Source organism: Schistosoma haematobium, chromosome 4, assembly GCF_000699445.3.
Source record: "Schistosoma haematobium chromosome 4, whole genome shotgun sequence".
Lineage (NCBI taxonomy): Eukaryota > Metazoa > Platyhelminthes > Trematoda > Strigeidida > Schistosomatidae > Schistosoma > Schistosoma haematobium.
Genome location: NC_067199.1, coordinates 15971310 through 15996269, shown reverse-complemented (window position 1 = coordinate 15996269; position 24960 = coordinate 15971310). Strand labels below are relative to the sequence as shown.

Here is a 24960-nt window from a genome sequence, read left to right as displayed (position 1 = left end):
AGTGTCATAAAATGTGTCTAAGGAAAATGTTGTTTTATGTGTAAATAAACAAATTCTGTTGAGTATCTGATTCCTTTTTACAGTTAGCAAGTTTATGCGTGACTACTACTAAAATGTTACTGTGAATTAGTTTCGTGATTTATGATCCCATGTGGCACTGACTTAGATTACTAGACGATTGCTTTATGGTTTGTCAGTATATCGTCATTGTTAGAAGGAGCTTGAATTATTCCGTTGTTGATATTGTTGACTGGGTTTTGATCAGTTTTCATTTCCACATCTGTATCCTGTACGGATCGCCGCTATTTAGCCGTTTAGTCACAAGTTTTGGACAGAGTATGTTGATCGTGATCATGAATATCATAACCGTTGAGTAAGTAGTTTTCTATCTGGACTCGGTATTTCAGTGGATATCATGTTGGATGCTTGAGGCGAAAGCTTTGTGCCTCGGTGTGAAAATCAGCACTGGAATTTAGATATATACAGCTGACATATCCCACGTACGATGAAACGTTTGTACTAGTTCCTACTACTGGCCACAATTCAGTTTTTCAGTATAAGACTCTGTTATTAAGTATTGCTTATGGAAGTGGTTCTTTGTTAAAAACGAATTATCATCTAAAGGAAAAGTTATTGAATTCTACAAACTGGTACTAAGTAAATCCATGGGACTGTTTGCCCTAATGACAGATTTCTAATATGGTAATGCGAGTGATGAACGATATGTTTAGAAATGAGTACACTAACTACTCGTAAATATCGTTGAATAAATTCAGTAATCAAACAATATGATAGTGTCTACACTAAATTATGTTAATTTGTGTTAACAACTGTTTATCCGTGTTAATCAATAAAATTGTGCTATAGTGAATGTGTGACATTCATCTTACTTAGGTATGTCAGATATTTTACTTCTAGTTAAAATTTTAATCAAGGGTCTTCCACTTTCCAATTAAAAAATTAGTCATAGCTTATTTCAAACATTATAATACTAATTATGTACTTCAATATTAGTTCTTTAGTGAACTGTTGCTCATTTCTGAGAATAGGTTATCATTCAACATAATAGTCATATATCAGTCGGATGAGTCTTAAGCAAACCATAATGAAATCTTAAAATTTCTAACAATATTATCCATACATTTTAAAAAATGTCTAGGAATGAAATTCTAGTACCAATAAATATCCGTATTCAACTCTCCAACTTCGACTAATAATAAACTTATCGTGAAAGTTATAATTGAAAATGAGGACTTGAATAAAAGAAACTCATTTCCAACTTTTCCAAATCCACTGATTCAATTCCACAGGAAATAATTGAATTCGATAACCTGATACTTATGTGAGCTAATCTAGTACCAAATTCAATGCCAAACTACAATCATTCCACTTTATGATTTAATCTCACTAGTTGAATGAGATATGCTCACAGAAGTAAGCAATTTTGAGGCAGCTTCAGAAGAATGGTAATCATCGATGTGGTAAACAAATGATTTCAGTGATGTGATTTCACAGACGGTCTGCTGCATATATTTTAACAGTCTAGGAAATTTACTTGCATAATAATTATGTAGAGAGTACGTTGAAAATGCGAATTCTTTAGGCCTAGAATCGGAGATCAACATCCTTTGACTAGAAACTCACAAGCCACTAATATTTATCTCCGACGAATTACAACACCTGTGGATTGTAAATTCATGTCCAGCTATACCTGTTATGGAAACATTGAAAAACTGGTTAAACGGCTGAAACTCAGCGACTTCCATTTCCGAAGTCAGATCGTAGATTCTACACTATCAGTATTGTGAGTTTTAGGTATAAATAAACATGATGTGATACTAAATATATTTACAATAATCAAGTTAGTTACTCAGACTCTATATCTTACTTTTATAATTGCTAACATGACTAACACTGAACTCTTGTTTTTACATGTATGTTTTACACACAAGTGATTGACCTAAATGGTTGTCCGTGCGGATGTGTGTACCACTTGTTTGAATAGAATTCCAGTGCAACGTTTGGTATGTTTGCGATTATTGCTGAAGTTCATATTCAATTCACAACTTTGAGATAGTGGAGTAGATTTGTAGCTCAGGTGCATGATTTTGGTGGAGTTTTGTTCTCTGAGCTGGATGGTTTGGTCGTGGAGCTTTCGTCGTTCTTCTGAACGACATCATCAGCACCAACCTCAGATAGAAGTGAAGTTTTCGAATTTCTCCGTATGTGTTTCACAGCTTGTTCTTTGCACCTCGATGTTGATTGGTTCACAACTGGTATCCGTTATCGTAAACTTAAATTTCGATGTCAGGTTCATATCCTTTGATTATCAGTTAAACTCTATGAAATGTCATTCATCATGTCGATCCAACCAAATTTAAGAGCTTTGAACGGAGGATTATTTAAGGATGTTAGAAAATTTCTTGAGGCCTTCCATTCACATCAGTCTGCGATCAATAGACATATCAACAAACGCAACGTATCAGCTTATATTGGCAAAATCATTCAATCACTTGATCAGAAACTAACTTAAAACAGAGGTCAGTTGGAAAGTGAATGCATATAACTATATATATCTACCTTGAAGAATTTTGCACTACTAAATTTATATACTATATCCACAAACTCGCTTTATCATTTTGTGATCCTCTGACTCTTCAACGATTTTCTAAATGTTCTATTGATGAAGGATAATCAGCACACAATACCAATGGTTAAAATCAATAGAAATAGATGATCTACTTATAGAATGTTAAGTTTATGTCACAAAAGAAATCTTTACAGTTGATCCCTTTTGTGTGATGAACTTGAGTTGTTCAATGTTCAGACACATTATGGTCACTTTAGTAGTTATCACTGTCATTTTATAGATGCCTTATATCGATTTAGTTCAATAACTCTGATAAAAAATATCGAGTGATTAGTAGTTACGACGTAGTTATCACTTACATATTTAAACTGTTACCTGAATGATCCCTCCAACTTTCAGTCGATAACTGACATATATTAAAATAAGATTTGGAGATTTCATTTAAACTGAGCTTTGCTACACCAGTTTTATTGATGTGTGATAAGTGTGCTGAAAGTGTGGAATGTTCAAATATTTGTTAATTTCAAGGAAAACTGCGTAGTTTGTTGGCAAGTCTAATAGATAAATCTTTATAACTGAATAATATATATGACGCAGGGATAATATCATCGGATAATAAGGAACCCAACGATTTTACATAAAATATATTATCTTATGAGAACTAGTTTGTCTGTATCCTTCATGTGATTATTTTTAAAAATGTATTTCTGATTAGTCGAATCGACTTTCATGTAAAATATTCATAATCCTAAAATTTGAAAGTTGGTAAGTTTAGGAGAATAGTGAAAGCTCAGCGTGGAAACCATCCAGCTCAGAAAACAAAACTCCAGCTAAGGTAGTAAGTGTCGTAGCATGAGCTAATCGTGTATATAAATATATATATGCATAAAATAAAGCAACAGTAGTGTATTTTCCTTAGATAACACGTGTAAGAGACTTGTGCTGATTAAAAAATGGTTTTTGCAATAAATCCCACACATAGAACTAAGGGTAATACCTTTATGTACTGTGGTAATCGAGTTGCTATTGAAAAACTACCATGAAATGAAAATGTATGTCCCATTTATAAACGTACAGTAAGTCGTGGTTGAAAACTCTTGAATGATGAGATTTTCCTCATGTGTTGCGGAAATATAACATACTCGGAATTATCCAACTGCTAATTTATCGGAACCATGTTCATAAACTTTTAACACGTAATTTTAATACGAGTATTTGAGAATTATTTAGTCCTAGAATCGGAGATCAACGCTTTTTTGCACTAGAAACTCACAAGGCACTAGTATTTATCTTCAGCAGTACAGTTTTTATTACTACCATCAGCACATATTTAATTGGTCGTGGTTGGATGTGTTGTTTGAACGAACTAATTATACATTTGTACTTGTTGAATCGTCGATTTCGAATTCCAAATACAATACATTCGTTTGTGCTTGTGTCTTAATTCTTGAATCAATTGCGTTATTTCTGGGACTCTTAGCTCATACTAAAATTCAAATAATATACTGGCGTCGCGATGGAGCCTGCGATGGAAAAGTTAGATATTCATTCAACTTCGGAAGCTTTTGGGGATTATTTGGAAAGTTTTGAAATCTGGAGCATGACCACGAAAGAGGTTGAAGGTGATAAAATTGTGGCACATTTCCTAACATTCATTGGGAGAGAAGCGTACAGCTCATTAAAAACTTTGGCATATCCAGAAAAACCTATCTCACTCCCTTATGCAACTCTTAAGGAGCTATTATTAAATCATATAAAGTGCACTAGTTTTGAATGCCGTGAAAGGGCGAAATTTCATAATATGATTCGTCGAAATGACCAAAAGGTTAGGGAATTCATCCTTGAATTTCAGAAACAAGCTGCCAACCGTAATTTTATGATCAACTTCATGTGCAACTGAGAGATCGATTAATTGCAGGAATTAACATACCGGGTTCAGAAAGAGAACTGTTAAGAATGCCGAACTGTTCCTTTCAAGATGCTAGAACTGCGTGTATTAACTACGAGGCAGTGAATGGACTTGATATCCAGTCGATGAAGATTTCTAATATTTTGCTTAGTCGTCATGACTAAATACAATGTCGGGGTCAGCCAAACTTGCGTTCGTTTGACAGTGATTCCTATTCTCGTGTAAATATGAAAGGTGTTTCAACAAGGAATTACAAAGCGAATCCCAAAGGTGAGATCAAGTTTGGTAAATGTTTATCATGTGGAAAGTTTCATTCTCGCAATTCATGTGCATTTCGTAATGCTAAATGTTTTAAATGTGGTAAGATAGGACACATTCAGTCAGTATGCAAAGCTACTGTCCATTTTGCTTCAAGTAGTACTAAATCTTGTAATTTAAATCTCAATAATTGGGATGTTTCTAGTGATCATTTATCTCTGTCTACTATTTCGAAAGGTAATGCTCATATTCAGAAGCGACTATATACATCGCTTGGTTCATTTCATGACTTTATTCTGGACACAGGCAGTATAGAGTCCATTATTTCATTCAAGAACTTGAAAGCTTTAGATCCTAACGTTGTTGTACGACCCGCTGAAGTATCAATATTGAGGATTACTGGACACAGACTGCCCATACGAGGATGTTGTGAATTGCGAATCAGAGATGATAATTCTTCATACATACCTTGTGAATTTTTAGTTAGCGAAACAGGACTGTCAGTACTGGGTTTAAGGAATTTGAAAAGGCTGAAAGTGGAGTTGTCTTTCCTAGTTTCTAAAGAAAATTCTGATGCTTTACTCAAAGATTTGATAGCTACGTGTGCTAAGTGAAGTGGAGGTATGAAACTTCAGCCTATAAAACTCCAAGTACAGGGTAATCCAGTCTTTCTCAAAAGACGAATAATTCCTTATGGTCTTCGAGAATCAGTACGTAGAACATTAAACGATGTGTGTGCGAAAGGCATAATTGAACCGATTCAGTCTTCAGCATGGGGTACTCCCACTGTTACGCCACTGAAGTCAGACGCCAAGACCCCTAGAATTTGTGGTGACTATAGAATGACATTGAACTCCCGTTTGTTGAAGCAAACGTGCACGACCGTAGAGGCTGAAGATATTTTAAATCGACTTCATGGTTCTAAAGTGTTCTCGAAAGTTGTCCTAAAAGATGCTTATCTTCAAATCCCTTTAGATCGGTCTTCATCTATTTTGACGACAATTAACACTCCTTTTGGTCTGTTCAAATACAATTTCCTTCCATTTGGTCTAAGTTGTTCTCCAGCCATATTTCAGGAAGTTATGAATAAAGTAGTTAGTGATCTTGAAGGTGTTGAAGTTTATCAAGATGATCTAATTGTTTATGGTTCTAATAAGGTAGTTCATGACCAGAGACTTATTGCTTTATTGCGTCGTTTAATCGAGAAGAATATTACAGTGAATCCAAATAAGTGTTCATTTTGTGTATCTAGTTTTGGATGCCTTGGATACCTAGTTGATGGTAATTGTATTAGACCAGATATGAAACGACTAGCTCCACTGACGAATGCACCGTCTCCAAAAAATCTTACGGAATCACGTTCACTAGTGTGTGCTCTTCAATACTATTCCCGTTTTATTCCTAATTTTTCTCGTCGTGCAAATTGTTTATTTAATATTTTAACATCCAATTCATTCAAATGGAGTGAGGAACAAGAGTCATGCTTACGAAGTCTACTAAAGTTTCTTCAAAGTGATGCTGTTCTTCGAACTTATTCCCCTAATGTACATTCTGTGTTTATTACTGATGCATCACCTGTGGGAATTGGTGCAGTTTTGGAACAGGAAGGTAGACCAGTTATTTGTGTTTCACACAAACTTACTGTTACTGAACAAAGTTATTCACAGACTCAGTGAGAAGCATTAGCTGTGTTTTGGGCTGTTAAAAGACTTCATAAATATTTATTCGGAAAGAAATTCACTATTGTTACGGATCATGAAGCTTTAAAGTTTATTTATCATCCTGAAAAATCCTTAGCACGTTCCTCAGCAGCTATGGTTCAACGATGGAGTATTGCTTTGAGTGCACATGACTATACGGTTCAGCAGAGAAGTGTCAAACAAATTCAACATGTTGACCACATTTCTCGACAGTCATTACAAGATAAACCTATTAATACTTCGGACTGTTTGTCAGTGCAACCTTAACCAGTGAGACGTTCAGATCTCATTAGAGAAACTCGTAGATATTTTGGAAGTATACTCAGTGCTATACGGAAAGGCTGGAATGCTAACTTGAAACGTGGATTTCCTGTTTATTTTTCAAAGCTGGATGAGCTATCCACTACTCCTGATGATATTCTGTGTTTAAATGATCGTGTCGTCATTCCTCCTTCATTGCGTAAATCTGTTCTTGAAGATCTTCATAGTGGTCATTTAGGTGTTGAGAAAATGAAGTCCTTGGCAAGGCTCACACGTTGGTGGCCAGAGACAAATGCAGATATATGTCGTACGGCAAACAATTGTGAGAAATGTCACCAGTTGAAAAACCATCCTTCCAAGTGGACGCCATGGCCAGTATCGTCTGAGGCCTGGCAGAGAATTCATGCTGACTATTGTGGTCCGTTTCTTGGTAAATACTATGCACTAGTAGTTATTGATTCTTTTTCAAAGTGGCCTGAAGTTTTTTTCACAACTTCACCAAATTCTGATTTCACAATCCAAGCATTAAGAAAGGTGTTTAGTCGAGAAGGGGTTCCTATGGTGTTAGTGACTGATAATGGCTCTCACTTATTTCTGGGACTCTTAGTTCATACTAAAATTCAAATATTATATTGGAATATGGACATGCGTTGTTCATTCAAAATAATAAACAACTAACTACGTTTAGCAGAACCAACTTCTATCAAACACTTTTGACCTGACTTACATAAGTAAAATGAAAGCGTGATAAGTCTTCCCTTGCAAAGCTACTGTCAAACAACAGTGTTTTTTTGTTTGCATTCACTTATTTTTAATCACTCATAATTTTGATTTTTTTTCTTAAGATGTTCAGTAGTTATACCGTCATTTGTTGTAGCCATAGTGATTGTGTATTCCTTTTTCCTTTAATTTGACTACCAGTAACTATAACACTACTCTTTCTCTTATTATTCTGTAAAACAGAAATATGCAGCAACTTTGCTGTGTTTCATTACGTATTTTTATCCTATTCTTCTTAAATATGATTGTCAGTTTCCCGTCGAACATCCATGTGAACTTCACTAGTTCAAGTATGTCAAAACTTTGTTAACAATTATATTATTGATTGTTATCTTGAACTGTTTACAGATGATATGAAGCTGTAAAATATGATTATTTCATTTTGTTCTACACACCTTCTTGTTCTTAATTCATTTTGGCATATCTTAATCCTGTGCGGATTTATACAATAAGTTCGACTCTCCCCCTTTTCCTTGCTTTGTTTAAGCTTATCAGTGGTTGTGTGTGCATGAAGCTATATATCTCTGATGTTCGTTTTCATGACCTTCAATCTTCCGACTCGAACTTCATTTATACAAATAACAATGTACTACTTAGTAATTATTTAGTAGTATAGTTTAAATATCGAAAGTTCATAACTGTTAGAAATGTAAATCTGACGAAATGAAACGTAAACATAGATAAAATGCAACACATTCTGCTAATTTGATTTAACCACTTGGCACTGTCTTTAAGTTTATTAAACTTTAAAAATAAGCCGAATAACTAGAGACTGATATTATTTTATAATTAAGCAACCCCCGAAAAAGTCTAAATCCTGAATTATGATGGCAGTAATTTGTGCCTACTTTCGAATAGTCTCTAACCTGTCTTAAACTATAATTACCTTGAATAATTTTTGCGGAAAATTGTTACTAAGCAATTATCTTATCCTATATTTCTAACAACTATCATTTATCAACAATTCAGTAGATTGTTGTACTTACTTTTGGTTCAATTCCAACAGAGAGCTACCTTCAAGATAAATGTAGTCTGTCATAATTTTTTAATAATATTGATCAAATAGAATGACTACTTTTTAATGTTACTCATCTATAGTTTGCATGATCTTAATGTTTAGAAAACCTAATCTTAACTACCTTCATACAGACTATGTTTATATTTTTAGTGCACTATTCACCATTCTTATTTCATTGACACTATAAACATATGTAACTGTTATATTATAGTTTTATTTAGCTTAAGTAATAAAGTGCCTTTGAAAATCTTTACTACACTTTCGTTAAAAAACTGGGACTGACTATCGGTAAAAGCGTGGATTTTCTTAAAATGATAGGATGACTACTTATAAAGGTGTTTTTTCCTCACTTTGCCTTTACATCATACGATGTTTTCACTCACAGTTTTTCTTTACTTTCGCATACTTTATTACCACACTTTTAACCAGTAAATTATGAACTGATGTAAGGCTAGTGAAAGTAAGATGTAAGACAAGACTGCTCAGTCTCACCCTTTCTCCTTCTTCTAGTGGTTGACTGGATTATGAAGATCTCCACATCTGACAGGAAACACGAAATACAATGGACAGGTTGGATGCAACTAGATGATTGAAACTTCCCAAATGATCCAGCTCTTCTATCCCATACACACCAACAAATGCAGGTCAAGTCAAAATGTTTAGCAGCAGTCTCTGCAGTAGTATATCTAAATATACATGCTTGGTTTGAAGCGGTTACAAGTTCACTTAGACTTTTCCAATTGAGTTTCGGGATCTAACGTCCCAAAAATACCTCCCCATTTTTTATTGCGTACTTTCCTGGTGTCGACTTGCATCTTGACTGTTGTTCGCCGCTGTTGGAGTGGCCACCTTCTGGAATGGAAATCAGCTTGTTCTTGAGCTTTTCCTCGTGGTGGATCTGCTGGTAATTTGAAGGCATTAAGCAGGATGTCAATGGGAAGATTTACTTCTGTCGGTGGGCGGTCTGAGGCTCATTCGACTGCGGGAGGCGTGGTAGCGAACGTAAGTGCTTGATGGCTAGCCGTTGACAGTTAGCTTGGAATTGGTTAGAGGTAAACTGCGACCCGTTGTCAGATGCAATCACACTTGATGTGCCATTTCTTGAGAAAATTTCAGTGAGGACCTATATTCTTTTAGTTATCGTTGGCGGCATTATAAGACTGATTCCTGGTCATTTTGAAAAAACATTGACCACATTTTAATACATAGTTCCATTTACTGGGCCCGCGAAGTCGACGTGTATCCTGAACCAAGGATGACTGGGTTGTGGCCATGAAACTGGAGAGACTTTGGCATTCACCTTTGCCGCTTGCTGGTACCAACTCAGTGACACAATGATTCGTTAAGGGCCAGCATGCACAACTCCTGGCTATGGATTTCATCCGTCTAACCCCCGAATGACCAAGGTGGAACTGTTTCAGCACTTTTGAGCGAAGTGGCTCCGGCACAACCACTCTTTCTCCAAACATCAAACAGCCGTTTGCAATGCATAGTGAGTCCCGCCACTGATACAGCTGTTTCATATCACCGCCAAACTTCTTAGACTGCCAACCGTTGGTGACATGGCTCATCTCCATCTTGGCGATGGGGTCTTTCCTGGAAGCGTTTTGTATGTCTGCTGCAGACACCGGCAATGCCCTATTGCGGTTGTCAGATAAAATTCCGCATGATCCTCCGCTGACAGAGATGCGATTACCGTGCTTTCCTCAGCCGCCAAATGACCATTAATGAGTCATGACCAAGCACCTGCCTGACCGAATTGTTGAGTGCATCGGTTTTGGATCTCGAAATCATACCCCAAGAGTGCCAAGGCCCGTCGCTGAAGACGATCTGCAGAATGGGTTGGGACGTCAGATTTTGATCGAATATTGCGAGCAGAGGCTTGTGATCCGTGAGAAGTGTAAATTTCCTGCCGTACAGAAACTTGCGGAAACGTCGGTTAGCAAACACAAGTGCAAGAGCCTCCTTTTCTACCTGACTGTATTTCTTTCCTGCTGAAGTTAGTGTACGGGATGCATGCATAACAGCCTTTTCCGAAGCGTCTGAATACTGATGTTAAATAACAGCACCTAGGCCACACGCTGAAGCGTCTGTAGCTAGGATGATCGGCATAGATGGATCATAGTGCATTGACAACAAATCCGAGCTAATTATGAACTTGAGTTTACAAAACGCCGCATCGCACTCTTGGGTCCAGTTCCAAGTGCTGTTCTTCCTTAGACGACGATTCAATGGAACGCAAATATCATGCATCAAAGGAACGAACGCTGCATAATGGGTAAAAAGTTCCATGAAGGAACATAGTGCCGACACAGTTGTGGTGGGCATCAGTTTGATAGCAAGAATGTTCTCAGGATCCGATCTGCGGCCTTCAGCGAAAAATGGAACTTTAAATACTTTACTAGCTTCAATAAAAGCTGACACTTCTCTGGGTGTAACCGGAAGCCGTTGTCAGTGATACGTTGCAGTAATAATGTCGTGCGTTCCTGTAGCTGTTATAATGTCGTCGCAACAATCAAGATGTCGTCGAGATAAACCGCTACCCCCGAGATACCTGATAGGATGGTGTCCATCAGCCGCTGGAAGATAGATGGAACAGTCTTAACTCCAAAAGGCAGACGGTTATACTGAAGCAACCCACAATGAGTATTGATAGTAAGCAGCTGTCTTGATAAGTCACCTACTTCCACCTGCAAGTAAGCATCAACTAGATCCAGTTTTGTGAGAAACTTCCCCCCATTCAGCATAGCAAACAGATCTGGCAAAGGATAATGATGCTGTTCCAGAGCTGCACTGAGACCCATAGAAAAGTCGACGCATATACGTATCGTGCCGTTGGCCTTTTTGATAACAACTATAGGTGCTGACCAAGCAAAGAAAAAAAGGGGCGCTATAACTCCTTGTTGTTGAAGGCGATTCAATTCCTCATCTACTGTTGGTAATGTTGCGTAAGGCACGCATCTTTTGGGCGGAAAACAGGCTTAGCCACAGTTTTCAACCGAAGCGTTGCTTTCAAGGCAGAACACCTACCCAATCGAGATTGGAAAATAGACGAGAACTGAGTCACTAGCTTCCTCGTATATGCTTCGAGGTTATCATTATGTGATACCAGGTGGCGTATGACACTTAAAGGGACATCAGCTAATTTTAGCTGATCACACCAATCTAGACCAAGTAAATGTAGATCAGCTGGCGTTATATAACGTACCACGGTAGACGTCGAATCGTGCAATCTAGTAGTCCCAACAGACGGTGATTACCGCATCCAGTACGAAGTTTTTTGTTGCTGACACCGCGAGTGGTCTGCCCATTCTGATCCAAGTTCTTCGTGAGAGAATTTTCACATCAGATGCAGTATCTATTTGCAATCTAAGCGTATGCCTATTAATATTAAGGGTAATAAATTTCCTCTCACCTGGGGTTGAGTTCTGACAGGTTGCTACTACAGTCAAAGAATTTGTACAGCATTTTCAACGGTAGCACACGGTCATCCTTAACCTTGTTGATGGGGGCCCAGTAGCCCGCGGAAGTTTTAGGGACTATGGTTACACCTAGGGAGCTTGTACTGAGGGATGCAAGTTTACTAATGGCATCTAGTACCATTGATGTTATGACGATGCCTGGGCTCAGCACGTCCTCACTAGTATCGATGCGTGTCCCATCGATACTAAGGTTGTCAAAGAGTCTCTTCTTCACTTTGATGAGCGTTTTTGTTTGCTTATAGGTTTCAAGACTGTCATTTCTTCAGGATCGATGACAAATTGTCTTTCAGACCTGTCGGTAGAACAATTAGGTTGTTCGGTAAATCTTCAGCAATCAGGTTGCATGCGCCGCATATTTACCTGCAGTCTGTTGCAAGTAGCTACTGTAAGGTTTGTTCAATATTTGTGAAATCAACCCTTGCACTTGTCACACTGCATACTACAAGCGAAAGTAAAACGGCATCTAGGTCCTTTACGTAAGCTCCTCATAACTATGGTTAAATATCATTCGTTAGATAGATCCTAGCAAACGTTTACGACAGTAGAACAGAAATCAATATGCTCAAAACGTATGAAAGAGATAAAAACGTATGGCAAGAAGTATTAGGAAATACTGAAACTAGCTTCGAAGTAGAAAAATACAAGGACCAATTATTAAGCTGAGGAAAAACCTCAGTTAAGTGACAACGCGGATAAGAACGAACTTTAAGCACAGGACAGATTCGTATGATCAGAACGGTACTTTTGTTATGTAAGACCACAGTACACGTTTGTGAAATGAAGTCATGCTAGTACTAAACTTCCTGTTTACAAAGCATGTGCACATCTTACTGTTAGCAATTTTCAGAAGTCTCGTTTCTACCCTAAAGTGCTAATAGACAGTACTGTAGTAGTCTTATTTGCATGCAGGCTTGAGTACGTTTATCAATTTTTCAAAACGATTTTACGTTTTTCAACTTTTTCAATATTTTATATGGCTGGTTGAGAATCTTCTAGACAATTTTTTAATAACCTTACTCTCATTCTCTATATAAATCCGGCAGGTTGCTGAAATGTGGTTAAAATAAACTCATCCGATAAACTTCCATATTCGGTTACTCAATATTATTTCGCCAGTGTTTTTCGAACTTATGACGTGATTGACCGAGGAATTTGTAAACGTTAAGCTGGAGCTAACTTACTTTAAGTGTCAGACCAATGAAAAAGTTCCTTACCGAGACATGGCTTGCCTAAATAAAGGGTTCCATCTTCCGAACAGTCTTCGAAAGTTAGAGTCATAGTGTTGAATATCTACTGAAACCAATTTGATTGTCTATAATAACTTTGATCTATTCTTAAGGTATAAGGATAGTATCACACTGTGATTTACCAATTTCTTTTTCCTCTTTTATCGTTAACATACCTAGGTTCCTGCCTGGAGTTATTCCTGATCCCCTGCTACAAGACACGGAAGCCTGTTAAGCGAAAGCTTCTTCTATTCCGTCCACAACCATCTGAACCATTCTTTTACGTCTAGAACAATTTGAAACATTTGTGCATATTTTTGAATACCGCGTTACGGTTCAGTATTAGTGATCGACGCCAGATAGGATGTTTTCGTCCTAAGGTATGTCTGTATCCCTATGGTTTCAGACACACTCACCAGTTAGTTAGACTTAAATGTTTTTAAATTTACGGACCCTTCAGTAATAGGAGTATTAGGTCAACTGACCTGTGTTTATCTATTCAGTGTCCATCGACGTGGCTGGCACCATTTTCTTGGGTCGTAGTTCTGGTCTGTGAACATCCATGAGAGACGGTGTTACGCTCTAGGTTTATTCGACCATTAGTCGTTGAGTGGGTTGGAAACCAGTTTCCAACCCATTTCTCAACGTCGTGTCAAAAAGCTACAAAAAGATTGAGCCTGCTTACACTAAGCTCCCCTCTCTTTATAAGGAACTCCGAAATAAAGTCTCATTATTCCGTAGACTAAGGGGGATGTTTTACGCGTCTTATTCGGTCGTCATAAGCGGTTAAATTGGCATATCAACTTAGCATCCCCACTATTTCGTGTCAAATGTTAAAAACATAAGATAGGGAGAAATCTTTGTTTTCAGCTAGCGGCTCAAAATCTCCGCTAACACGGTCTTCATGCCCACAGTACTATTCAAAACTGTTAGTATACAATTACTTGTCAATCTTCGGATTTCTTGTTTACGGAAGTAGTGTTCCACTGTTGGAGTGCCGTCGACGGTGAGCGTGACCAATCCAACTGTCACTAAACATAATTTCCAGACCAACAATTTCAGCCTTCTAATTTATTAGGACTCAAGGTCATCGGAACCATATGTATGAGTTCTAACATCACACTAGCGAAGTTATTTTGAACAGGTGTTTATCATAAGCTTACTTCACTTAGTAATCAACGTGAGTCTTTATAATGATCAATTTACGTGCTTTCCTGACTTTTTGGTTCTAAAGCTTCAATGCTTCATGAGTGGTCATGAAAATCAAGTCCTAGAAATATGTCTCACGCTTTACTATCGTTCATATCTCATGCTTCTTTAGAGGCCCTTGGGATAGCTTACATTAAGTTGACCATGGGATAGAAGCTGTTACTTCTTCGAATGCCGCTTTCAACTAACACCATACCTTTTTAATCGACTAACCCGTACCAACTGGTATTGGTCAATGATAAGTGGTTAGTTTGTATGTTAAATAACGTAGAGTAGACTGCAATCATCTAAATCGCTGAGCAGGAGAAAAATCTCATCTTTACAATGTAAATGGTATTTCCTTGGTTAGATTATGAAGCACATATGCATCCTACTATCTTAATTATCTATTTAAAATAAATACCGATATAACTGGGCTCTAAAATAAGTATGCGCCACAGAAAACTAGTATTGTGAAGACGTGCATTGAGCCCGAGTGTAATCAAAATGAATAAGTGGACCAGTGTAACTTGTAGTACGAGAGTCCTGAGAGCATTTTCCAGCCGAAGGATGTAGTAGAAAACTACAGCGAGAACGCTATTGTCTTCTGTCCTAGGTAGTCTGATATCTCAGGCCACTTAGTTGCACTATCTCTGGAACACTGAATAGGGAGTTGTGATTGACAGATAGATCCCAGTTCTCTACATTCTTTCATACCATGGTACCATATTATAGAGTGGCCACCTCTCCACTCAGTTGTAGCGTTAAGCAACGGACGGAGTGAAATTCTCTGTGACGACATTCCTACTTGTGTCTAGGCCTCCGCACCCGGTTCCTCATGGTGATCGTCTGTGTGCCAGAACACGCATTTCGGAATCACCTCATTATTAACATGATGTTGTTGCTAAATATCAACAACCCTCCTGGAATAGCAATGAATCATCTAACATCCTCAAGTTCGAAAGGTCGGATATCGCAAGAACAGAGTCGAACTGCTCTCACCAATGGGTTGTAGACCCAACTTCTTGTAGGTAAACTAACATCACGACAGCACGAGTGGCGAAAGCCGCTCTGTCCACTACACATAGATTGATTTCATCTAACAGTATCACCTGCACTCACAGCTACCTAGACAAACAAACTTTCCGACTGCTAACGTCTCACCACCAAAAGTGAGAGCAGGCATGGGTTCCTGTTAGTTGGATTTAGAAAGTACATAGTACATACTTATGGACACCAATTCCAAATTAATTGCGATTTTTGTGTCTCGAGTATCATCACACATCAATATAATATCATTGGCATACTCCAAATCACTTTAGCAACAATAAACTGCTGTCGCGTTGGTTTTCTGCAGAACACTTGTAAAATGCACTAGGATTAATAATACCGTTATCTAGCTTCAGTGTAATAATAATAATAGGATACAGTCCGCTCAGTTATTCTTCAGAAAGTACACTTAGAATGGTCTAATTTACTGATGTCATTTCATTAAGCGATATGCGCAAATCAGAAGTCAAGGAATAGTCACATTAGGATTGAAAAGGTAGGCAAACGTCCTAATGTGGTTATGATATCAAAGATATTCGGAGTACTAGTAACTCGTAACTTTCTCATCTGCTACTTATCTCATTTTATTAATAAGTTAATAGTTGCATTAATGTAGTACCTTGGTTCCTTTAACAGAGTAAGGATGCAAGATGGTGTTTGTGAGCGTTTTGTTCAACGCTACTTATTGTCGAAGAATTTCAAAGACACACTGAATGCATTCGAAATCGAGTATTCGAAAGAAAAAAATAGAGGGAAAGTAATTCGCTTTGGTTAATAATGGCGTATCCAGTTTCAGCCATTGGATATTATCGATCAACTTCAAGAAGCGATCTACGATTCTAATTTATCTCAGTTAACCAATCAGTGGAATTTCTTAGAAAATACACTCTTTCACCGGTTATCGGGTGATAAACAACTTGCTGCCAATGAGCTCAAAGTGCATGTTTTTCGTACATACTTAGTGCAGGCTAAAATAAAGAAACGTCAAGCTAAAATGACTGAGTTTTTCGAATTACTTTCTTCCCAGTTCTCCTTTGGAAAAGAGGAATGGCAAAGTTGGTGTGGTAATGTTTTATTATTACGTTGATTAATCTACACACAGCTTTGCCTTACGCAGCGGATCCAAAAATGCATTCAGAGTTTTTTATGTATTTTACAAAGTCATGGATGGATGTATTGATTCTATCACTAACAAACTTCCTCTGTTTGATTAATTATTCTGAAAGTAACCAAAGCAGAGTATTTTTTGAGACGGAGTTTCCGAACCGAAAGAATAAAGTAAGTTCAGCCTGTCGTTGTTACTTCTGTACATAGTTTGTAGTCGAGAACTACGAATAAAAGGCTGTATATGCAACAAGCCCAATAGTTAGAGTAATTTGTTCCCACTTCTAGCAATGCAATCAGATATGGAAAATGTTTTTATTAGTTAGGGTTTTGTTTCTACATTTTAAACACATGTTTAGTACTATAAGCGTCTTCCCGGTACGCTGCTCGGACACATACACTGATGTAGAAGTATCTTTCCATTAGTCGAGACAAATAGCGAAACAAACACTAGGCTCATGCACTTTTAGCATTCAGTTCAATGTTGCAATCCCTTAAACCGTTATCTAGCAGCAGTTTCTGTACATATCATAAGTAGCGAAGAGAATATGATGGTGAAAGAAGCATCATGTGTTGTGTAATATATTAGTTTATCAGAATCTACTAAAAATCCCATTTTCATTTTAAAAATTCTGTATTTCTATAGTCAAGCACAAACGAAAAGACATCAACGTCAGGAAATCAATTACCATTTGGAGAGCTCCTTGATGACTTTAATGAACTGGGAACTATCCGAACAAATTCGAAACTTTCATGACCATTTCAAATGTCCAGGAGTGTGAAACAAGTGTCGTTTGTGTTAGTAACTCATGTATATCGCGTAGTTCTACATATGACTGACTATTGAACATCTTCAACTATATTTCTGAACAATCATCAACGTTTTGTATTTGACAGAAAAAACTACTCCCTTTCATACTTGACTTTAAATTTATCTGCTAAATGCCTTTCTCGACCGGGGGTGGGTAATGTAATCTACTTGCATTGATTACTTTTTTTTCATTTCCCCGGCTCTGAAATCCCATTTTCCGCCAACCTACTCATTTCACACACTCTTCGGTTTTGCTGCAGTTAAAGATGTTTTGCCTTATTAATTCGGTCCTCTCTTATGTTAGTCCTGTACCTCTAAGTGTGTGATTAGGATTCGAACTTTAAATTAACTGAGAACTAAAGAAGAGGAAAAAATCGTATTTAGTAGTCAAAAAAGTTGAACCTCGAAGTGTTTCACTGTAATGAGAAGACGTATCCGTGATGAATGTAAATTCAGTGGTTAAAATGACACTAACTTATATTAAGAACTTTAGATGTGTACTTCTATACCACATTCTAATTACAAATATCATTCTGTTCAACAGTATATTCTAAAAGTATGCTTTTAGGTCAAGAATATTTGATTGGTTAAGTTGTGAAATCGAACACAATATACTTCGCTTTATTAAGTTTTTGAGTGAGTGAATGGGATGTATTTAGCACTACCAACCAGTTTTTTTTCGTAATCACTATGTTCCACTATTTTATATTAGTTGTTACATCAGATTTAGGGTTTCTAAAAGACTGCGATTAAAACATTTTGTTATTTTGGAATATACATACAAGAAATGTACAGTCATTAAATTACACAAGTTAAGTCAACTAATTTGTCCTTCTACCATTGAATAACGATCAATATCAGACAATGGCTGCTTTACTCGTCCAGGTGTTATTGGTTTCAGTCGATCCAAACCGAACTGGTTGGCCGTACTATTTCTACTGCTTCGTTCCCATAGAATTGGTATTGTAGGGTCCCTTGGAGGATGTGAAGGGGCAGTGCCTGAACTTTCAGTCATTGTACGTATCCGGCGTTTGTGTATAGGATTGAAAGTATAGGTAGGCTTTGATTCATTTTCCTGAGCACTTCCATCTTTAATTGGTGTTTCATCTGTAGCACGTACATTGCGTTCCATAGAATTTAAAAAAGTACTCAGAATACCTAGATCGATACTGTAATACCTTGGTCTTAATAAAACACAAGCACTAGGAGGCCGTACCATTGTTGTAAATGATTCGTCTTTATTGCTATATAATTCTAAGATATTAGTCATCTCATACCTGTTGCGTACATGTAGTCCCTCATTATGTAATGTAGCAATTGGAGTATTTGTGTAAGCAGTAAACTGAGGTTTATCTTCAGTCTGGAACACGCATGAACCATGGAAACCACGTTCGCACTCGATTTCTGACTTATTATTCCCAGGATTGAATATCCGATTTGCTGACCCTATTCGACTAAGAGGTGCTAAAATGAAATAGAAAGATGACACATTAGTCGAAAAAGAGCAGATTGTGCGACTTTCATGTAACTTAACTAGCAGTCAAATGGGAAGTCACTTACTTAATGGGGCTGATTCACTAAGTTCATATAGACTCTTCGGTGTTCCGGTTGCAGAGGCCATAATTGATTGATATGGTTCAATCAATTCATTCCAAATGCTACCCGTGGAAATCGGACTTAACACTCTAAGCTTATTTCCAGCGAGTTCTGATGTATCTTCAGGAGTTAGTGAGTGATTTATGTCCATATTAACTGTTATATCTACGGGACCTGAGTCGCTTTTGAATTTCCGATACCTAAGACCCGTCGGCAAAAAGCAATCTTCATCTTTAGTCGGTTGGTCATAACCTGTGAAACCAAAAGGAGGCTTTCTTGATGATATCCGAATTTCCTTTTCTGAAAGAATATGTTGAGACTGTTTCATATTCCCTTTTACTGTAGTTGTGAAAACACCACCAGTTTTATCATTGTCGAAAGAACAATTTTCATCCTGTCGAACAGTACTTGCTGCATTTATGTACTCACGTACATGAGAATAAGCCATGGACATAAGGGTAAGGTTAGTTGCAACTTTAACTGCAAATAGTCTAAAAAAAATAAAGTATCTATTTAAAATCATTGATAACCAATACTTATTAAGTTGACTAAACAGTTACACAGACCTTCACACTTCAAACGAGATGGACCCCCTAGTTACGCTTTCTTCCGTTGATATGAAGGAAATGCTTAATAATGTGTTAGGAGTGTCCGACTGCAGTGAAACTGATTTGAATGCGGTAATCTTGAGTGCTGTTAGAAGTATGAGAGCGGTTATCAATTCGCGGTTCTTCTAGAGGTACTTGGGAAGCAGAGTCAGAGTTAGTCTTATTGTGACCTGAGAGCGTGACCACAATGCCCATGGGACAACTGCTTGAGGACGGTCACACGATCTTTTTGTGTTAGCTCCCTACTTGTTGAGACCTTACCACCGGAGAAGGAAATCTATGGGATAAGGCTATGTATGTATTTTTAGGGTCGATCTTCTCTAACCGCACCCTTCCTTTGTGGGAAGGCAGTACCGCTGTTATGCTGGTTGTCTGAAAGAAATACCTTACTGCCGTCACACCCCTGTACAACTTCGCCCTCGGACCTTGTGTTTGCTGCTTTTAGTCTTACAGTTCTTTAACCAAACTTCTTGGTATGGTAGGACCTTAAGAAACGATTATTCCAGCCAGTATAGCCCGACTAGTTCGTCACGATAGGCAAGCCCAACCAATACGTCAAGGTAGCAGCAGCGGTCGGGAAACTGATTATCTTGACACGTTGAAGAAAATTTGTGGTTAAGGAGGATGGATTCAGTGGAGTTGTCTTTTGAAGTGAATGGTTTATTCATTTAAACCATCCAGTTCAGAGAACTCAGCTTCACTAAACTCACTACCCCCGAATGCCCTGGTACGGCCGAGAGTGGGGAGAGTCCGCTCTCCCTCTCGAAATACTCTCACACGGCCACGCGTATACAGCCTCTGCCAGGGAAGTCCTACTCATTGCCTTCTCGTGGCGGGGGTGTTGTTTACGAAAATGAGAGGACGAAAAGCGAATGTCCGGCGCTTTAACCGGATCCCAAATCAATGGTGCACATGGGCTCCAGTATCCTGAGGGAACAAATGGCGTATGAACCAATCTTTGGCCACCGGCTACCATGGGATTGCATCTCCTTACGATGCTCCACTGCCTTGTGGGTTAGACCTTTAGGTCAAAGGCTCGGGGAGTGGCCCCCTAAGATAACCACCTGCTTCAGTTTGGGCACCGGGGCAGTATCACAGCCCACACACAAATTGATGAACTCTTTATGCCTATGGAAATTACCTTTCTCGCTTCGAAAAACAAACAATTGATTCAGATTATTATCATTACAATTATTGTCATTATTAATACTATTATTATTATTATTACTATTATTGTCATTATTGTTATTATTATTATTATTATTATTCTCCACATTATTCACCCTCTTTTATACTTATACAGCGGCTCGTCTTTGGTGGAAATCCGACTGTATCTAAACGTTCTCGAGTCACTGTCCGGTCGAAAATTGTATGTTACCATCGAATATGAGTACTGAAGCAGTTTTTCTGAAACCACGTGCGCCATTCAAACTGGCTGCCTTCAACGTTCGCACACTTATGCAGGTTGGTCAACAGATAGGGCTGGCTATGTCTTTGGAAAGTCTTAATATCGATGTCTGCTGTCTATCCGAGACCCGTATTCAAGACTCTGGTGAAGTACTACAAATTCGCTCTACATCTGTCACTTCAAAAAGCTTGTTTTACGTGCGCTTATCCGGGGACCCTGTGGCATCTTCATCTGGACTTGCTGGCGTTGGTGTCGCACTAAGCGCTAGAGCTGAGGCAGCACTAATCGATTGGATCCCCATCAACAGTCGGTTATGTGCTGTTAGATTAGAAAGTTCCATCAAAGTGAGAAGAAATCGGCGTGAGAAACGATGTCTTTTCGTTATCTCCGCCTATGCCCCGACAGATTGCAGCCCGGATGCAATCAAGGATGAGTTTTACCACCAGTTAACTGTTCTTCTCCAGAAAGTGCGTTCGACAGATATTGTAGTACTAGCCGGAGACTTGAATGCTCAGGTCGGGCGTCTAGGCACAGAAGAGAGTCGTTTAGGTGGCCGATGGGGACTCGTTGGTCGCAGGTCAGATAACGGGGACCGTCTACTGCAACTTTGCACAGACCACAACCTGTTTCTGGCTAGCACTAACTTTCGGCACAGTCATCGCCGATGTGCCACCTGGCGTCCTCCCTCTGCATCTCAAGCCTGGACTCAGATTGATCACATCGCGATCAGCTACCGCTAGCGTGGTTGTGTAAAAGACTGCCGCTCCTTTTGGAGTACCTATCTGGACTCTGACCATGCCTTGGTCTGCGCCAATCTTGCCTTACTTTTCAGTGGCCAACGAAGTGACCGCCAGCAAAGGATTGATATTACCAAGCTGGTTGCAACTTCTGTTGCAAATAAGTATCGAACCGAGCTAGCCTCTAGGCTAGCTACCACTCCACCGAAAAGTATAGATGAGCATTGGTTGCAATTGCATGACGCCATGAAAATGGCGGGAACAGTCAGTTGTGGGTTTGCGAAACGTCCCGCTTTTAAGCACTGGGTTTCTTCTGGTTCCTTACAACTCATTGAAGCCCGTCGGTCTACTCCGGGTGACCGTGAGTTTGACCATAAGCGAAGGATGTTACGTAAGGAAATTGGGCAAAGCTTGCGTAAGGACCGAGAAGCCTGGTGGTCGATGCGTGCTAATGAGCTGGAAGCAGCAGCTGCATCTGGTAACTACCGGAAGCTCTTCCAGCTCATCCGAGCCACTGGCAGCAAGAAGTCTGGTGTGAGTGAAACAATCTGCGAGGATGATGGGATTCCAAACACTAACATCCATCGACGTCTTGGACGATGGGCAGAATTTTTCGAAGGGCAGTTCAACTGGCCTGCTGCTCCGGCAACATCGGTCAGACTGTCCTGCCTTCCATGGCCGATGACGACTGATCCACCAAACGAGGAGGAAGTCCGCAAGGAACTCCAACTCTTGAAGCGTTACAAATCACCTGGCCCAGATGACTTACCTCCGGCTCTTTTTAAAGATGGTGGTGACTTTTTGACTAAGGAATTGACGACGTTGTTTACCAAGGTTTGGGAACTAGAGAGTGTACCAACGTCATGGAATGAGTCGATAGTTGTCCCTATCTTTAAAAAGGGTTCACGTCGTTCCTGCAACAACTATCGGGGGATAAGTCTACTTCCGATTGCGTCCAAGCTATTGGCTTCCGTCATACTTCGTAGGTTGTTCAAAACTCGAGAAAGATTGACTCGCGAGGAGCAGGCTGGGTTTCGTTCTGGTCGAGGATGTATTGATCATATCTTCACCCTCCGCCAAATGTTAGAACATCGCCATTCTTATCAAAGGCCAACGATCGTAGTGTTTCTTGACATCAGGGCTGCCTTCGATTCGTTGGACAGGACTGTTCTCTGGGATTGTCTATTGAAGAAGGGTGTGCCTGAGAAGTTTATTAACATCCTAAAAGCCCTATATACAAACACCTCAGGCAGAGTGAGGGCATACAACCACCTCTTTCCATTGTTCCATTTACGAAGTGGGGTTAGACAGGGTCGCCCAATCTCGCCATTCCTCTTCAACTTTGCCATTGATGACGTCCTGGGAACAGCCCTGATGGATGTAAGTGATGGCGGTGTGGACCTGTTGTCTGGAGAAAGACTTCTCGACCTTGAGTATGCGGATGATATTGTCTTACTGTGCGATAATGCCCAAGCCATGCAATCCTCACGTAATCAGTTGGCAATCAGTGTCCGTAGGTTTGGTATTTGCTTTGCACCTTCGATGTGCAAAGTCTTTCTACCAGACTGGCAGGATTCTAATCCTGTAATCACCCTGGTTGTGGGCAGATAGAAGTAGTCGAGAAGTTCGTGTATTTAGGTAGCTGCATAAGTGCTGGTGGTGGCGTGAGTGATGAGATCAGTGCACGTATAGTGAAAGCCAGGGCGGCTTATGCCAATCTGGGCCATCTTTGGCGCCTTCGTGATGTTAGTCTGGCTGTAAAAGGTCGGATCTACAACGCGTCGGTGAGAGCAGTTTTGCTCTATTCTTGTGAATCCTTGCCTCTCCGAGTTGAGGATGTTAGACGACTCTCTGTGTCTGATCATCGTTGTCTCCGAAGGATTGCTGACATCCAGTGGAAACACCGTGTTAGTAATGCAGAGGTTCGGCATCGTGTGTTCGGGCACAGAGATGATAATTCAATTGGTGTCACCATCTTGAAACACCGACTTCGATGGCTTGGACATGTTCTCCGAATGTCATCCCAGAGAATTCCACGTCGTGCATTATTTGCCGACTCTGGGACTGATTGGAAGAAGCGGAGAGGTGGTCAGTGCATGACATGGTGTCGTGGTATGAAAGAAAGTTGCAAAGGACTGGCTTGTGTCGGTCCTTCACGACTCCCTGGTTGGGGTCCGAGAGATGGTGCTACACAGTGGCTAGAGACGTTATCAGATATGGCTCAGAATAGAAGCCAGTGGCGATCCTGCTGTAACCTTCTTTTACTTTCTTCATAAAAAGTGGTTGTGTCTCCCTTACCTGAAAGATTTCTTCCGATTGTACCTTTGCGTTCCCTGATTACTAGCACATTACCTTACACCAATCTCTTCGTTATTGTTCTCTCTTTTTTTTGTGCTCCTTAGCTTTTTTTTCTTTCTTTGTATTCCTCTTCGAATATTCATTGTTCTGTGTGGCGCATATATATTGGCGCTCTCTTGTACCAATATTCATGTGTCCAAATAAATAATAAATAATAACTAAACTCACTATCATCTAAACTTGTTTTTCCGAATCACTTTTTACCGACGATAATTTATGAATATAACTAACAATTTGACTGTTTCGTTATTCGGAAACGTAACCGTGATCTGAGCATAATCAGTATAGCGGTATCACAACAAAACTAACAAATGATTGGTTGTGTAGGATCGTTACCCAATTATCTTCTAAAAAGCTTCGTGTTTTGCACACTTCTAGTGAGATTATATATAAAACAACATTATGATGTGGACAAATAGAAACTTTATAGGCCCCTTTCGTAGAGTTGTAGTTGTAACACGACAAAAAACGCATTATACAACGAAAAATATCATGAACATATTATTCGCATGAGCATATATCTACTTATTTTAAAGGTCTGTCATTAGATTGAGAGCTTGCAATTATTGGTTCGAAGACAAATTGGAATAAATAATACCTTTCATTTATCATGTACTAAACAGATAGTCAACTAAACAAAAACATGAAATTTATACTACAGAGAAGATAAGGCAGTGTCTTTTTATTGATAAGTTAAAGTATTTCTTATTTATCACTAACATTTGTTTTATTGTGTAACCATTTCTTTGTATACCTTTTTCTTGACTTCTTCTAATGTTCTGAATAGGAAATACGTTTGTAACATTTTATTAATTCGCATTTTTGCTGATATGTGTCCATAATAACTTTCAATCAAATTCTTTGATGTATCTTCAT

General features: G+C 38.9%; 2 protein-coding genes across 2 annotated transcripts in view; one reads left to right on the top strand and one right to left on the bottom strand.

Moving 5' to 3' along the window:
* Positions 1-17739, top strand: part of WDR91 (WD repeat-containing protein 91) — a 74971-nt gene extending 57232 nt beyond the window's left edge. The window contains exons 3-7 of the mRNA XM_035733288.2: positions 13405-13604; positions 16099-16219; positions 16253-16526; positions 16565-16740; positions 17213-17739. Coding sequence (XP_035587515.2) covers positions 16106-16219; positions 16253-16526; positions 16565-16740; positions 17213-17323 — 675 coding nt within the window. The 5' untranslated portion in view covers positions 13405-13604; positions 16099-16105 and the 3' untranslated portion in view covers positions 17324-17739. The remainder of the gene's footprint in view (positions 1-13404; positions 13605-16098; positions 16220-16252; positions 16527-16564; positions 16741-17212) is intronic.
* Positions 17740-18128: 389 nt separating this feature from the next.
* ERMP1_1 (Endoplasmic reticulum metallopeptidase 1) overlaps positions 18129-24960 on the bottom strand; it is a 41321-nt gene continuing 34489 nt past the window's right edge. The window contains exons 11-12 of the mRNA XM_051215795.1: positions 18938-19464; positions 18129-18841 (exon numbers count right to left, since the gene is read on the bottom strand). The gene's annotated coding sequence lies outside the window, so the exon portion shown is untranslated. The remainder of the gene's footprint in view (positions 18842-18937; positions 19465-24960) is intronic.